Source organism: Amblyomma mixtum, chromosome 2, assembly GCF_055824585.1.
Source record: "Amblyomma mixtum isolate Tamu chromosome 2, ASM5582458v1, whole genome shotgun sequence".
NCBI classification, from domain to species: domain Eukaryota; kingdom Metazoa; phylum Arthropoda; class Arachnida; order Ixodida; family Ixodidae; genus Amblyomma; species Amblyomma mixtum.
In genome coordinates, this window is record NC_143013.1 from 97,882,049 (window position 1) to 97,897,603 (window position 15,555).

Sequence of the window (15,555 nt, forward strand, 5' to 3'; positions counted from 1 at the left end):
AATTCATAGCATCAAAAGCAAAATTCGTGTGCCAAATTTGCGCAAGTATGTTTTCAACTGCCGCGGTCCACTTATGGCCACATACCACCGCGACGCACGATGTCGGCACTGTGCTGATGGTGTGCCGCCGCCACCACTGACTCGCAATGTGCACTATGCGACTGGCGATAGCCACTTCGGCTGTGTACGGGGAGCAAGCATTTGTTGCTTGAGGGTGTGATCACAGCTCATGCGTTAGTATCATCCACAGTTGGTGCTGGGAGTTGTTTGTAACATCCAAATTTCTGCCCATTGCACAGAATGCATTCTGGCCAGGGCATTTTACGAGTTCGTATCATTCTGAAATTCATATCAACCAGAGTCATATCATAGAGATTCTACTGCGCTAGAAAAAATGGATTCTTGACCCACCTCCTGCAGACTGAAGATACTTTAGCCGTAATGCTCTTTGACTAAGCTTCCTTTGCAGCATTAAAATACTAGTCGCCATCTCTAATGTTCATGGGCCCCTTGTCTCCATGGGAAGATGGTGGGGTGGAGACTTTGCGTTGTGTGAGCTGTTAAGGAGAAAATCGAGCGGGACTACTTTTTTCTGCATTTTATCCATTACTTCATTATCCATTACAGTGGTTTTTTTGGTATGAAGCAAATTGCAAATTTTTTCTGTTTTATTTCAGAGTGAATATTTCATGCCCTTCTGGCTCACAAAAGAGCTTGAACAGCACATTAGGCATTTTCAGTCATTTACCCGGCTTGCTCGCGCTGGCAGTCGCTTTACAGTTGTGAGAGTCAGGTGCCGCTAACACCTGAATGGAACTACTAAACCAATGCAGGGCATGTGCATTAGGCTCACTTAGAGTTACTGGGGTCCCTTGCTTGTCGTTAGGTTTGTGAAAGAAAGTTTTCATTGCAGTTTCAGAGCGTTACAAAAATATAAGACGAATGATGACATGGAGTGTCTGTAAAAAACCCGGCCTTTGTCATTCATTCGGTTTGCTTGTAGATGCTGTGTGACATAGGTTTTGCATCTGCTCTTCGAGGGTGCTTTATTTTTTTTTCATGAAAAGCAAAGTGTAATAATATTCGAAATTTTCAAATACATTCCGAATATTACATTTTTAGTATTCGAATTCGATTCGAAATCCAAGTATTCGTGTCGTTTCGAATATTCGCTCCGGCGCGAATATTCGGATTTGGCCGATATTCTATTGCTAGCACCGGTGTTCATTTCAGCCCGCAAGTCTTATCGACATAGACATAGCAACATGGCGGCACCCAGAGCCATGTGTAACGTTGGGCCATGCCATAGCTTACTGTGCTAGTGAGTGTCCTTGTGGCTTTGCCTGCGAAGCTGGTATAGTCAAAGCTGTGCACGAAATACCTCTCAATACCTGCCACTTCAATGCCAAGTGAGACGGCATTTTCTGTGGCTGGAGAAGTTGTTTCAGCTCGAAGGGAACGACTTCGGCGTGACCATGTGGAGCAGCCGGTTTTCCTTCACAACAACCTTTAATGTTCATTCCAGCGACGCGCTTTTGCGCTGATGGCGAGCTAGCCTTAATCAACGCTGTGTACTAGCCATTTTCTCTGATATTTCCACTCTTCTAAGAATAGTGTTCTAGACTTTTATACACACCTTTTGTGTTAATTTACTCATTAATCGTTGAACTGTGATGTTCTTGGATGCTCAAATAAATGTTTTGTAGTGGTTAAATTCGTCTGTCCTTGATTATTCGATATTCGATTCGATATTCGGAGCTAAGTATTCGTATTCGACTCGTATTCGAAAAATTTGATATTTGCACATCCCTAGTAATAACCTAAATGAAGGAAGCCAACAGTCGCTTGAAACCAAGAAGGCATAAGGGAATGTTCCTAGTTGTTATTTAGAAGGGTGAACGTCTGTGTGCATGCTTAACGCAATGTGCTCTTGCTTTTTTGCAGCATCCATCAGTGGCCATCGTGAAGGGGGCTGGCTTGGTGATGCGTGCCATCATAGAGGTGAGGCCCTCACCACCAATTGGCTGCGTCCATGCATGCTGCATGGGGAGGGTCTAGTGTTGCTCCGCAGCTGTCACTGTCCGACTTCCACACCCATCGGCAGTTTTGCTAACCACTTAGTGACCTAACAAGTCTAATCTAACAGTTGTATTTCCAGGGACTGTGGGGTTCAAAAGGGGGGTAAATATGTTCTCTCTGCTTAAGTGGCTGACACAGTTCAAAACCTCCTGGAATCCACCCCATTATCGTGCGTGCTATCGAGTGCACGTTGACCATGGTGGGCCTTGCTCTGAGGGGGAACAAAGGAACGACACTGGCTGACGCAAACAGGCATTTGTTACTACAACAATAGTAGCGTCAGCTAGCAACAAAATATGCGAAGGATTCAAGGTCGTCCGATTCACCAGCACAGTTACGAGCGAACGTTCGCCCACGCTAGGGCAAGGGAGAAACTCCGAGGCCGGACAGAATGAGCTGGCAGGAAAGTGTTCCCACAACGAGGCCTCGCCCTGCTGGTGGAGAGTGGTGGGCTGCGCTGGAACGTCCATGTGTGCAGCAATCACACCGTCAGTGTTGCTCATGTTGCTGCACTGCCGATGCCCTCCCTTGTTTTTTTTAAGGAGGTAACTAGCTAGGGGACGGTGGCAGCCGGATGTCGGTGGGAGGAGGTGATGAGGTCGGCAGCCTTCGGGCTACGGCCGTGTATCTGTTTTTTCAGCCAGCGTCCGCTCCGGCAGACACGGTTGTTGCGACGCGCGTCTTTACTCTCTCTTTTGCTCTTTCCTCTTATCTTTCAACTCTCTTTTATCTGCACGTGGCAGCGCAGGCCCGTGCACTTTCCTTTTCATTCTTCTCTCAGTCGCAACCAACTAGCTAGGGATCGTGCGTCGCATGAAAGCAAACCACAGAAGACAAAGCGGGAGCAAGTCGCCATAATGCTTAGTGCAGTTGAGTGGTGACTATTTCTTGACAATGAAGGCCAGGCTACAGGGGTGTAGCGTCCACAACTATGTCGTTTCGCCAAATAGTTCCGCTGCGTGATGATGTGGCTGACCCTCTGGCGTGTTGCTCTCCTTGCAGTAACTTCAGTCTATCGCTGGAGCAGCTGGCGCCATCTCTTGAAGCTTTTTGTAACTAGATGTGCTTAACAAATTTGCTGTAATCAAGAAAACTGTTTTTCCTTGACTTTTTACGTTGAAAGTTGACAGTTGGGTTAGTATTAAGCCTTAAATATTGAATAATAACGATATACTGTGTTTTATTAAAAAACTAATGACTCCAAGCAGGGACTGTGAAGAGAGAGTGTGTTTCATCTCCGTAACTTCCACTCCATTGCCAGAACAAGTTGTCGCGAAGTACAGGATACTATGCTTGTCTTATGGTGAGGCTTACTGCATGACGGAGGCATGTGTGGTCTGGTGGGTTTTATGGCAGCTCTGGAAACAGTTACTGTGAGAAAGTTCTTGATCAGCAGGTATTCTTTATCTCCTATATCTCTTGTTGTGATCTGTGTCTCCAAAACAGACTTGACCAGACCACAGGCTGTTGAGTCTGTGGGACCCTCACTCTCATAGAGATAACGTGTAGTAGACTGAGCGTGGCTGAGCAGCCGTTTCTGTTGGCATGAAGTGCTTCAGTGTGATTATAGTCTGTACTCCCGGAAAGAGTAGCTATGGCAAATGTGTGCCACCTGTGGTGAAGTGTTAGCCATGTAGGGTGTTCGAGCTTGGCTATAAATTGCTTGCATTATGTAGAGTACAGGCCACCGAGCACTCATGCCGCGTATGAGACCTCAAAAGCAAGTGGGAAAATTTACAACAGATTTTTAAAAATTTCTGCTTTCGCACCTCGGTGACCCACGGTACTGGGCTTTCGTGCGAAACCTGGCATAGGATGCCATGTTGTGCAAGTGACGTCATCAGCCAGGTTTTATCATCGGTTCACCACGCCAACCCTTTCATACGTCACACAGCTACCATGGCCGCGGCCACTGTCAAGAAGCTACCCCCCCCCCCCCCCCTTCCCCTCAGGGAATTCCCGCGCGTGTCAGCAGCCGGTGAAGGCAGTGTAAGGGCTGAGTGGGTGGGGCCGGTGGACGAGCACCGACGGTTTCGTGTGCGAAAATTGATGAGAGGAGAGGGAAAGGCACGAAGGCTCAGAAATTCAAATTCTGACTGCGTATAACTCAGCTTCCACAAAACACATAAAAAGAATTCTTGCTGGAGGATATTTGTAAAACGACATCCTTTAGCATCTTAGGCATACCACAACTTTACTGAGAGCCCCTTTCTGAAATCTGCAGTTTATTTTGTAAAACCTAAACTTTGCTACAACATTGCTACATAGAATTCGTCTCCCAGCATGCTGAGAAACGTATAAAACGTGGTGCTGATCACTCCTGGAAAAACCCTTTATTCAGGCGAAAGCCTTTAATTCCTCATCATTGTCAGCAGAAGATTGTCAGCAGAGGTGTCACGCTTTTCCAGTTAGACCAGTAAAAAAAAGTCCTTGTGCACGATGGGATTCAAACCACCACCCTTCCGTTCCGCAGTTGAGCGTGCTAATGGCTACGCTACTTCCTGCCAACGCATATGTAGTTCTCCTTGTCTAGGACGCTGGAGAGTGTTTGCAGAAAGGTGTCGAATCAGATGGATGCCTCTCAAACACCCTCCAGTGTCTCCAGCACTTAAGATTCACAAAGAATTGCTTACTTACTTAACATCTTAACCACACATCAGTGACGCAAGCAGCAACACCTCGCTTAAGGCGTTCGCCTCACCGCACTTTAGGTCAACAAAGTGCCCCCCTGAATTTTTTTGCAGTGAACGTGGTCCTTCACTTCTCTCCTTTCTTTACCATCAACAACAATGGAAGTTCTTTAAACTGCTTAGGTTTAGCTGTAGTATCTTTGTTGTGGCATAAGCCCATGCCGCCGCACACCTAACAACTTACACAGGCCAACAAAGAGCCAGGAGAGGGGGTGTATCCTTGTCTTCAGAGCCGCCGCGGTGGCTCAGTGGTTATGGCGCTCGGCTGCTGACCCGAAAGTAGTGGGTTCGATCCCGGCAGCGGTGGTTGAATTTCTTTGGAGGAGAAATTCTAGAGGCCCATGTACTGTGCGATGTCAGTGCATGTTAAAGAACCCCAGGTGGTCGAAATTTCCAGAGCCCTCCACTACGGCGTCTCTCATAGCCTGAGTCGCTTTGAGACGTTAAACCCCATAAACCAAACCAAACCAAACCAAACCTTGTTTTCAGTGGATTCCTGGTAAATGGCTCTCTTTTTCGATGCCTTGGCAGGAGGGGGATCCAGAGACCTCGAGGCGGATGCAGTCCCTGGCGCTGGCCGAGGCGGCCCTGCCCCGGCACCTGCATGGCGCCCTCTATGGGGGCGGGGAGGAGTCGCGCCTGGTGGCCCTGCGGCAGCTGTGCCGCCACCTGGTGGGCCTCTGGGTGTCCGGCCACGAAGCAGCCATGGCGGCGCTCAAGCGCATACTCCCCCCCGGCCTCCTCGCCTTCCTCGAGGACCCCGGCAAGCCGCCCCCCGACTCGGCGGCCCCCCGCCCGAGGGACAACTTGCGCCTGGCTAACGTCAGTTCCTGCCCTCTGTTCCTTTATTTTTCTCAGACTCTCTCTCTCTGTCTCTCTTAATCAGCTGAACAATTTCATTTTACGCTTGTTAGATTCGCGGAGACATGCCTCAAGAACTTGATGTGTTTGTATGTGCGCCACATTACTGTGGTGTGCAAGTAACTGCAGGTGGAGTTTGAAAAGTGGCTTTGGGGGTGACCTCTCCGCGGAAGGAACAGTGGACTTGAGTTCACCTGAGTCAAGGGTTTTATGGAAATGTGAACCAAAATGTGTGGAGGTTGTCAGGCATGTAAAGATGAATCTGACGTGCTTTGCACACATTCTGAAGTTTTGTGCACGTTAGCAATATGCAGTTAGAGGAAAATTTTGTATTTTGCCAAGTGGCATGGATAGTGGTGCTGCAGCTGGGTACTTGACTGAGGCTTTGAAAGGTTCGCTGTCACCTGTTTTGTCACAACTTCCAAACAATCGGAGTCGAATTTTGGGTGTTTAGTATTTAGATTTACTTTTCTTTTGTTATTGTTTTCAAGTTTTTATTACATATTTGCACGATGAAAAGTTCTGCTTCTAGTTTTTGTACCTTACAGTATTTCTAGCAACATTGCGCCACATGGGTGGATGAATTGCATCTGAGCTCAGCTGAGGCTTCTTGAAGCTTGTGGCTCTCTCTCAAGTCCTGTGATTTTGGTTTGGACCTTACTAAAAAAGGGAGACATGGAATACTAGAAATTGCTCAGAGCGTTAGTGTTGCCCCTATTGTAGAAGCATAGGATATGTTTTGTAGAAGGGCAGGGTAATGTTTCTTTCTTTTTTTGTTCTGCAACTGTTGGAAAATAGACACTGCATCATTGCAGTGGCTCCTTAATGGCAGCAACATCAGCTCTTTATTTTTCAGAGAAGAGGGAAATTTACATGTTTCCGTCATTGCTTGGCTGTTCAGCATCCTGCAGCCTAATGTCAGCCCACTACAGTCAAACCCGGTTATAATGAATAGCGTGATTTAACGCAAATAGTTCGTTATATGAACATGGGCGTCCGGAAGGGGGGGCAAGGGGGGGCGGTTGCCCCCCCTTGGAATTACGGATATTATTTATGCACTAGTAGAAAACAACTACATAGGTGCCGCCTCCCCCATAACCGGCCATCGGGTGCACCCCCCTGGAAAAAGTTCTGCGGACGCCCTTGTATATGAAGTATTTCGCTATAACCGAACCCGCTTTTAACGAACCTTTAACGAACCTCAGTATCAAATTCGTTATACACGAAGTACCAAACGGCAGAGCAAAAACGCGCTAACGAAAAAAAAATTTCACTCACCATGAGTAAGGTATTAAGAAATTTATTGCAGAGGAATGCACACTTATTTGCAGTAGGCAGTGATTTTTGCCTGAACACTGCATTTAGCTGCATCAGTGAGAATCACATTTTCGACGCGCGACATCATTTCCACGAACTCCAGTCCGCTTCCTTGTATTCCGGAGCAGTATCGGCGCAGTACATCGGTAGCAGCGAGGGCTTCGTGCAACGTCGGGCGGGGGCGATCGCCTTCCGGCGGCGGCTCCTCGTTGGGACCAGGCGCCAGCAAGTCAGCAACAATTTCAGAGTCCGACGGGTTCGCCGTCACTGCTACGTTGTCGTTGGCAGGCGTTTGGCGAGCGATCGCGCGTGCTGAGAGTTCGCTGTATCCAATGTGTAATTCGTTATAAAAAATACATTTCATATGGATAACGATATCACAACTTCGAGTGTTCGTTATAAGGAATAATTCGCTCTATCTGAGTTCGTTATATTCGAGTTTGACTGTAGCTGCACACTACTTTTAAGTGAAATTACTCCCCGAAAGCACCTGCACTAGCAGAAAACTCTTAAGCTAAGCATTCACAATCTCATTTCCTCAGAACGGCAGCTTTAGGCTATTTTAGGTCACAAGTCCTTGGTAAAGATCATTTATATTGTGAAATCTTGATGTGGTTTATATAGCCACGTCAAGGAAACTGCTGCTGGAAAAGTGGCCTTTTTTCATGTTTGCTGATGATGTCGCTAACTCTCTTAACGGGCAAAATTATATTCAGTGGGTACTTTGCTCTCTCGGGCACGTTTTCTTCATAGAATGAAATTTCGCTCGCGCAAGCGTAATCCACTTGCTCGCACTGTAGTTCAGGGATCCTATTTTGAGCAGTCTTCTTGTCATTTGCCCTCACGAACAGGACCACTCGGCCAGCCGGGCCCCATCGCGGGCAGCCCAGCAGTGGAAAGCGGTGGAGCGCCAGGTGGACAAGTTTCTGCAGCACTGGCGGCAGCGGACGGCCCCACCATCGGGGGCGGGCGACACGGTGCGCCCCATTGTGCTGCGCAAGCGGCGCCAGCGGGTGCGGGTGGAGGCCAACTGGCCCATGTTCTACTACCAGTTCTACCAGGACCACGCCCGGCCAGACCTCATCTGGAACTTCAGGGTGCGCACTCTTTCTTTCCACAGATTGTGACACGTCAAATGGGTCCTGGGACACTTCTCTTTCTTGAGGCTGTCATTTCATTCTTTTTTTTTGTGGATTTTTCCTTCTGACATTGCTAGCGTCCAGGGAGGTAATACCATTTGTCTCTAAGTTTCCAGGTCAGAGCAGTCCTAGTGAATACGAGTCCAGTAAGTGATTTGGTGATCAATGTTATCAGTAACTTGCTGATTTCAGGTTGGCACTGTAGCTCCTGAGCTTGCATGGATGAATTAGCATGATAACCTATGTTGTCAGAATTTGTAACAGTTATCACAGCGTGCCTCATTGTCTAATGGCGTAGCTTTGCATAGCATGCTAATAATTGTATGCCAGTAGGCACATAAAATTTCTCTAGTATTACCGTATTTACCCAATTCCAACGCGCCCCCGATTCCAACGCGCACCCAATTTACGGCACCAAAAAAAAAAAAAATTTTCAAGCCCCGATTCTAACGCGCACCCGATATTGGTAATGAAAAAAAAAAACTACAAGCCCCGCTTCTAACGTGCATGTGACTTCCACGAATGAAAATAATTTGCAACCGTTTTTATATTTTAAGGGGAGATGCGGGTGAAAAAACCGCGATTTTTTTCGATAAAGTCGATTTTGTATTTTCTTGCGTTTTGTATTCCCCCAAGCCTCTTCTTTTATGTGTAAAAAAATCAAAGCCGATAATCAATGGGAAGTTAGTAAAAAATACTATTAAAGCACTCGCGGTGGCTCGCGAAAGTGCGAATTTGACCGAATTTCGGGAACGCGACATTTCGCTCCACGGCGTCGCCCGCTCTTGAATATTCGCGGGGAAGTAGGCCTACCCATCGTCTACGAGAAGCCACTTCGGCAGCGGCGCATTCTTGATAAAAATACGAAAAAAAAGATCGTTTCCCGCCCGAGTCGAGCGTCGCGACTGGCCCTTCAAATCACGTGGTACGATCGGAGCCGTTCCATTGGCTACGAGCATTCCACCGCACGGTCGGCCGCAGACGCTCTTTCTTCGTTCTGCCGCCACCGAGACGTGAACCAACGCTTCTGCCCGGGTTTTTCTCCTATCTCCGCTATGGATGTGACTGAGAAACGAGATTTTCGCTCACGCAATTTCCTGACAAAGCATCAGTATAAAGGAAGACGCCCCAAGCGCAAGCGGAGAGCTCCGGTTACGGGAGGTTCGTCTGCTGCTAGGCGTAACTGCGGCAACGGCGATGCTTCTTGCGGAGCATCCATGACTTCGTCAGTGCGTCTGAGCGAAAGATAAAGATCTTCGACTGTAAAAACGGGCGCGGGAGCGCTGTTATCTGTGAGATCGGCATGATGCACGACCTCGTCAGCGGCGCGGCGTGCCCCGCCTGCGGACGATGTAATCTCTGTCAGAGAGTCGGCCGCAAAACAGAAAGGAGTCTCATCGTTTTTGGAACTTTACCGCCGAAATGACGCGTTTCCGACAACCGTTGTTTCATCAACATATTCTTCGATCCGCGTATCTTGATCGTGCAACGGCAGTGATGAGGCGTCCGCCCGCGGCAGTGCACGGGATACCGTCGTCGTGAACGCGGTCCGTGGTCGCTGAGCACGCGACCAATGACAAGCGCCACACCGGTTGAAAACGGCTCCTGCGACGCAGAAAACGACGAGCAAACGTGTTCCCATGTTTCCAGCAGTTAGTGAGCTCCCACATCGTATAATGGCGATGACGATGGGCAGCTATGGGGCAGTTTCGGTTTGCACTCGAATCCAACGCGCATGCGATTTTGAGACGTATTTTCCCCGAAAAAAGGTGCGCGTTGGAATTGGGTAAATACGGTAATACTTACACAGCTCGTGAGCACCATGAGCCTTGGAGCTAGGATATCAGGCAACATTCGTCCGACACTCGTCCGACACTCATCCGACACTCCTCCGACACTCGTCCGACACTCGTCCGACACATGTCCGACACACGTCCGACACACGTCCGACACACGTCCGACACTCGTCCGACACTCGTCCGACACTCGTCCGACACTCGTCCGACACTCGTCCGACACTCGTCCGACACTCGTCCGACACTCGTCCGACACTCGTCCGACACTCGTACGACACTCGTACGACACTCGTACGACACTCGTGCAGCAGTTGGACGAAGTCCAGACAACATTGTCTCATGGCACCCTCAACGTATTTGCAGACACGTGAGGAGCTCCGGGACGCCCTGGAGGCAGAGCTGCGCAGCTTCTGCCAGGACCGGTCGGTGTGTGGGCCGGGCCTTCCGGTGGCCTGGAACCACTGGGAGTTCGAGGTGCTCTACCCCAGCCTGCAGGAGGAGGTGCGCGTCGGCGACTACTTCCTGCGGCTGCTACTCGAGGAAGACCAGCCGGCCGAGGGTGCCTCGGGCTCCTACATTCGCCGCTCGTGAGCTTTCTTCTTCTGTGTTTGGGACTCTGCACCACAAAGCTTATAGAGGGTGGGGAACTCCTCCTTAAAGGGACTCTGAGGGCAACTTTGTCCAGTTTCTGTTGTTGGTGGGAATCTATTTTTTGGCACATTCTGGCTGTGTTGGGCAAATGGATTTGTTGCTGGGAAAATTGGATTTCAAAATGAAGCGCTGCTTTCCCATCAGTTGATTAACGTCCATGACATCAAGAAGGGCCCTACGATGACCATGAATGGTAGTTTGGCTTAGCCTTAGATATTGGTTCCCCCCCCCTTGTGGCAAAAAAATAAAAGATGCAGTTTAACCTGGGCCCACTTGCAAGTTAGTGGTTTTTGAGGAAAGGAATTGGCACAATAACTGCCTCCCTTCTTAGTGGACACTTCATCCAAGAGAGCAAGGTGGGAGTAAAAGGAATGAATGAGGTGGCATCGTTGTGGAGGACTTGGGAATAATTTCGACCCCCTGGGGGTCTTTAACTTTTAATGTGCATTGGCATAGCACAGCACACTGGCGCCTTTTGCATTTTGCCTCCATAGAGACGCAGTCGGGCTGCCGCGAACGGGCCCGCTTGCACGAAGCAAGTAAGACGGTCTAGTTCCCAGTCTAATCTCTTGTTTTTGAGGGAAGGAAAAGGGCACAAGGGGCTCACTATTTTTTTTTCTCTCAGGATGAAGTGGAAATGTCCACCCACATAGTTGAGCCAGTTATGCGTCTTTCCGTCCCTCAAAACCAAGAAGGGTTTAGACCACGAATAAGATTAGACTGAGAACTAGACTGTCTTACTTGCTTCTTGCAAGCGGGCCCTGAATGTAATGAAGAGCCTCCGTCTAATGAACTCCTCGTTGTTGCAAATTTTCTCAGTTCCCTGATGCCACTCTTATTGAAACTTGTGTATATTTGTGAATTCCATGTAACAAATACGTTGTGGCTGTTGACCTTAATATAGCAAACTCGCTACACCAACTATTCATTAGCTAGTGCTGCGTCACGTGAAATTCGACTGAACCATGCTAAAGTTTCATGACTGTAAAACAGGAATTGCAGCGAGCAAAGGCAGTTGACTGAGCATGCTGTGCTCTGGTGCCATCGGCCCCTCTCCACGGTGCACAGCGGTCTCTAAAGCTTTCGCCTTTGTAGCATCGCAGCAAAGGAACCTACAACGTGTCCTGTTCAAAGGGAGCATTAAACAACAGGATGTAGTGAAGAAAACGCAAGATGAGCAGTGTGTGCCCATTGCTGCCACTCGGTAGTCAGCACGATTTCAGTACCCACGGGCAACATGCACCGGGCAGCACCTCTGGGTGCAAAGAAAGCAGAGGGAGTGCGAGCAATGTGTGGATGGTCTGTTTCTGAGGGAAATGGCAGCCAGGCAGATTGAGAGAGCGGACACATGGGAAAAGGCCTTCCACCTTGTCTACTACGCCGCCTCGAAACTTAGTGGTGCCATGCAAGCTGCAGCGGAGATTGTTGTGGCTGCTGCCACTATCACGTTATCGTCTCAATTGCAAAATTTTTTGTAGCTCTTATGAGTCCGAGCTGCAGGAGTTTGCTGTGAACATTTTCTAGGTCATTTCATCTGCATTTAATGCTCATTTTCGTTTTTGTTTCTGCATTGTCCTAGAGTCCTTGCGCGAAAACTTCATGTCAAGAACAACTGCGGTCTTTCCTCAGTTTTGCTATATCCAGGATTAACTGTATTGATATCATCAGAGTTTGCTTGTGCAAACAGCATGTGATGGCAATCCCGCTTTTTATTTTCGTGCAAAGAACTAAGGGAACAAAGGGACTGCACATCTGATGATTTTTTGACAAACACATCCCGTTCCACCCTAGCTTACTCCAAGGGGAAAACACGATTGTTAATGTCTCCTGTGTTTTTATGTTTCTGCTCTTCAGAAGCACCACCCATTAGCCATCTTCCCACCCCACCCCACTCCCTAGTTAAAGGCCTGCCCACCTACCCACCTTCACCCTCGACCACTTCCACCTACCTCCACTCTCCAGGAAAGTTTTTGTTGCACGCATGAAGCCATGGCTTAGAGTAAAAGTAATCATCGAGAGTAAATCCAAGTGCTGTCAGAGCTTTCTCACATCAGCTTTCATGATTGCGCTGCCAATTTTTTTATTTTACTTGTTGCTGATTCCACATCTTCTTAGACTGCCGCCTCCGGGATTGAACCCGCGTCTTTCGGGTCAGCACAGCCGAGTGCCATAACCGCTGAGCCACCGAATTTCTTTGGAGGAGAAATTCTAGAGGCTCGTGTACTGTGCGATGTCAGTGCACGTTAAAGAACCCCCGGTGGTCGAAATTTCCGAAGCCCTCCACTACGGCGTCTCTCATAGTCTTAGTCGCTTTGGGACATTAAACCAGCATAAACCAAACCGTAAACCACATCTTAGATTCTTTTGACTATCTGATCATTGTGACTGGATGTAGGTGCATAGGCCTCTTCCGCCTTCAATTTGTACCTCTTACTAAGCTTATTTTTGATATTTGCCACCTTCCGTAGTAATCTATCAATACAGGCAAACTTCAGACTGTCGTCAGTGTCTCTTTAAGATGAGACTTGCACATCCAGTTTCTGTGTGATTGGCTGGCTGCAAAGAGGGGGCTGAAAGAGATGTGCTTTCCCTGCAGGTCAGAGTTCTTCAACGACCTGTACCACGCGTTCCTGCTCGCTTCGGACGCGGCGCGCCGCTGCCAGTGCCTGCAAGCCATGGCGCTCGTCTATGGTCGCCATTACGTGGACATTGGGCCCTTCAACGACACCAGGCACATCCTCTCCAAGCTGGACAAGGCAAGGCTACCTTGTATTAGCTCACCAGTCTGATCTTTGTTGCCATGGCCACGAAGATGAGTAGCTGTGCATCACTGTCCTCTTTTTTTTTTTGTAGCTGCAGTAAACCAAAGGCTCTGCTGATTTGCCATAGACAGGAAGATCGAAGTGTGCTCAAAACTACTGGAGATAAATTAGAGTTGTCAAGTCATTGATGTATGATACGTTTTTCACTGGACCTGAAAAAAAAAACAAAACAAAACATAACAGCCGGGAAAACGCAAAATATGTTGTGGGAATTTGTCCCGCAGCAGCAGTAGTCCCCCTCTTGTATAGTGTTCCTTTCAGCGACAGAATGACCAGGCTAACTACACCACCTGCATTAAGCTACAAGAGGAAGGGACCCAGAATGATGGCCCTTAAAACCGGCCACGATGTCCATCTCTGTTTGTGCAAGCTGACTGGTGCCTCCCTGTTTTTACCCCCAGTGCATGGATCGCATGGAAAGGGACCGCCTGCTTGTCTTCCTCAGCAAGCTGATCCTTCACAAGGTGAGGTGCCTGCATTCTGGCAGAAGCTGCACCTAACTGGCCATTTTGCCTGGCACTTGTATCGCTATGAAGTTAACCTCAGCCTTAAAGCAACCTTTTCAACTGGTCTTTTCACGAGTGGCATGCCTGTGTTCATTTAACACTAGGTTAAGATGTAGGGTGTTCAAAACATTTCTTTTCGTGCAAGGCTGTGGTGTACCTTAGGACAGTTTCAGCCAATCCTTGTTCTCGGTCAAAATTTGGTTATTTGCCTCTCTGGGGCCTTGATGACACTTCTTTCGAGCAAAGTACTGATTTAGTGCTGTCAAATACTACTTTACTTCAGCAGCCATAGTGAAGTGTGCCGATTCTGCTTTTTTCTAAACTGTTTGTACTACCACGGCTTAATACTTTGTGTGTCCTAAACTTGTCAGACTTGAAGGACAGAAGAATAACCAGAAGTTGACAGGCCATGTCATGCGTTCTTCTGTCATAGATTTTGTTTCCCTTGTTGGGCTGCTGTATGTATTGACCGTATGCATGCGAGGGTTGTACAGTAATGTAGTACGTTGGGCTAGTTTACCAGGTAAGGCGTCATGAAATAAGTTGTGTGACAAGACTGGACAGAGAGAACGAAAAGATGCACTTGTGTAGTTTCGTCCTCTGCGTCCCGTCTTGTCGTGCACTGTGTTTCGTGGTGAGGAATCTACTGGGCAGTGCTCTAGGCCCATAGTTTTTAATCTGCCTTTGACTCCTCTTCTGGTGTCCCAGCGTAATGTCAAGGAGCTCCTGGATGCTGGCGGTCTGGCCACCTTGGTGGAGCTGGTGACGCTGGCCCACAGACACGTCAGCCGGGCACTTGTTCCAACTCAGGTGCGTGTTCTCACCATCCTCCCACACCTCAGCTGGGACAAAATAGTGTCCCAGAGTTCTTTAATGATAACTAACAGTGTTTAATGTACTTTGTGTGTCCGGTTCAACAAACAGCCTCTGTTGCCCAAGTTTGTGCTCATGTGTTTCTGTGCCCTTGTTTCTTTCAAAACCAGCATGCTCAAGTAAGTGTTTGTTCTCAACTTTATTGTCATCATTTTAACGCAGCTTACTAATAAAGCAAAGTAAGCTTAGCTGATAGGCTTTTGTCACAGCTCTCAGATTGAAAGCGATGATGCCATGTGAAATCATATCACTGCTGTCATGGCAGCTGCACAATTTTGCTTTTTTCCTTACTATTTAGAGTAAACTCCCGTTAAGATGAAATTGGTTAAGATGAATCCTCGAATGAAGAACAACAACGTAAGACCATTGGTTGGTTTTCCATATGATTCAGTATACAAAAATTCCACTAAAGACGAACTGTTTTGCATGTGCTTCAGTTGAGGTAAACTTTCACAGCCACCGTGAACCACGGCAACTCTGTAGTGACACCCTCCAGACACCCATGCAGTTCTATTGAGGAACGAAAAACCATGTTAAACGCCTCCACACAACAAAGCACACCTCCCACAGGATAGCTTTCACACCTCTACACGTTAAACTGTGGGGAAGCTGCCTTGAGGGAGCACTCTTTCCTGTGAGTGAAGCTTTCTTGCCTTTGTGCAGAAGACGGGACCTTCATGCCTGCATAAGCAGGGCTCAGAAATCTTACGTGGCTAAATCTCAGCATTGCGTGCACGTCACATGCCACATATTATTGCCTCCAGCCAACTAAATGCGCATGGGCATGAATTGCACCCACTCTTTGACTTAGGGCTTGGCCG

The 15,555-nt window shown here is 48.2% G+C and overlaps 1 protein-coding gene across 1 annotated transcript in view; it reads left to right on the forward strand.

Moving 5' to 3' along the window:
* Window positions 1-15,555, forward strand: part of Rme-8 (receptor mediated endocytosis 8) — a 117,574-nt gene that overhangs the window by 31,486 nt on the left and 70,533 nt on the right. The window contains exons 15-21 of the mRNA XM_089572226.1: window positions 1,945-2,001; window positions 5,301-5,591; window positions 7,799-8,044; window positions 10,246-10,469; window positions 13,130-13,289; window positions 13,757-13,819; window positions 14,570-14,671. Coding sequence (XP_089428352.1) covers window positions 1,945-2,001; window positions 5,301-5,591; window positions 7,799-8,044; window positions 10,246-10,469; window positions 13,130-13,289; window positions 13,757-13,819; window positions 14,570-14,671 — 1,143 coding nt within the window. The remainder of the gene's footprint in view (window positions 1-1,944; window positions 2,002-5,300; window positions 5,592-7,798; window positions 8,045-10,245; window positions 10,470-13,129; window positions 13,290-13,756; window positions 13,820-14,569; window positions 14,672-15,555) is intronic.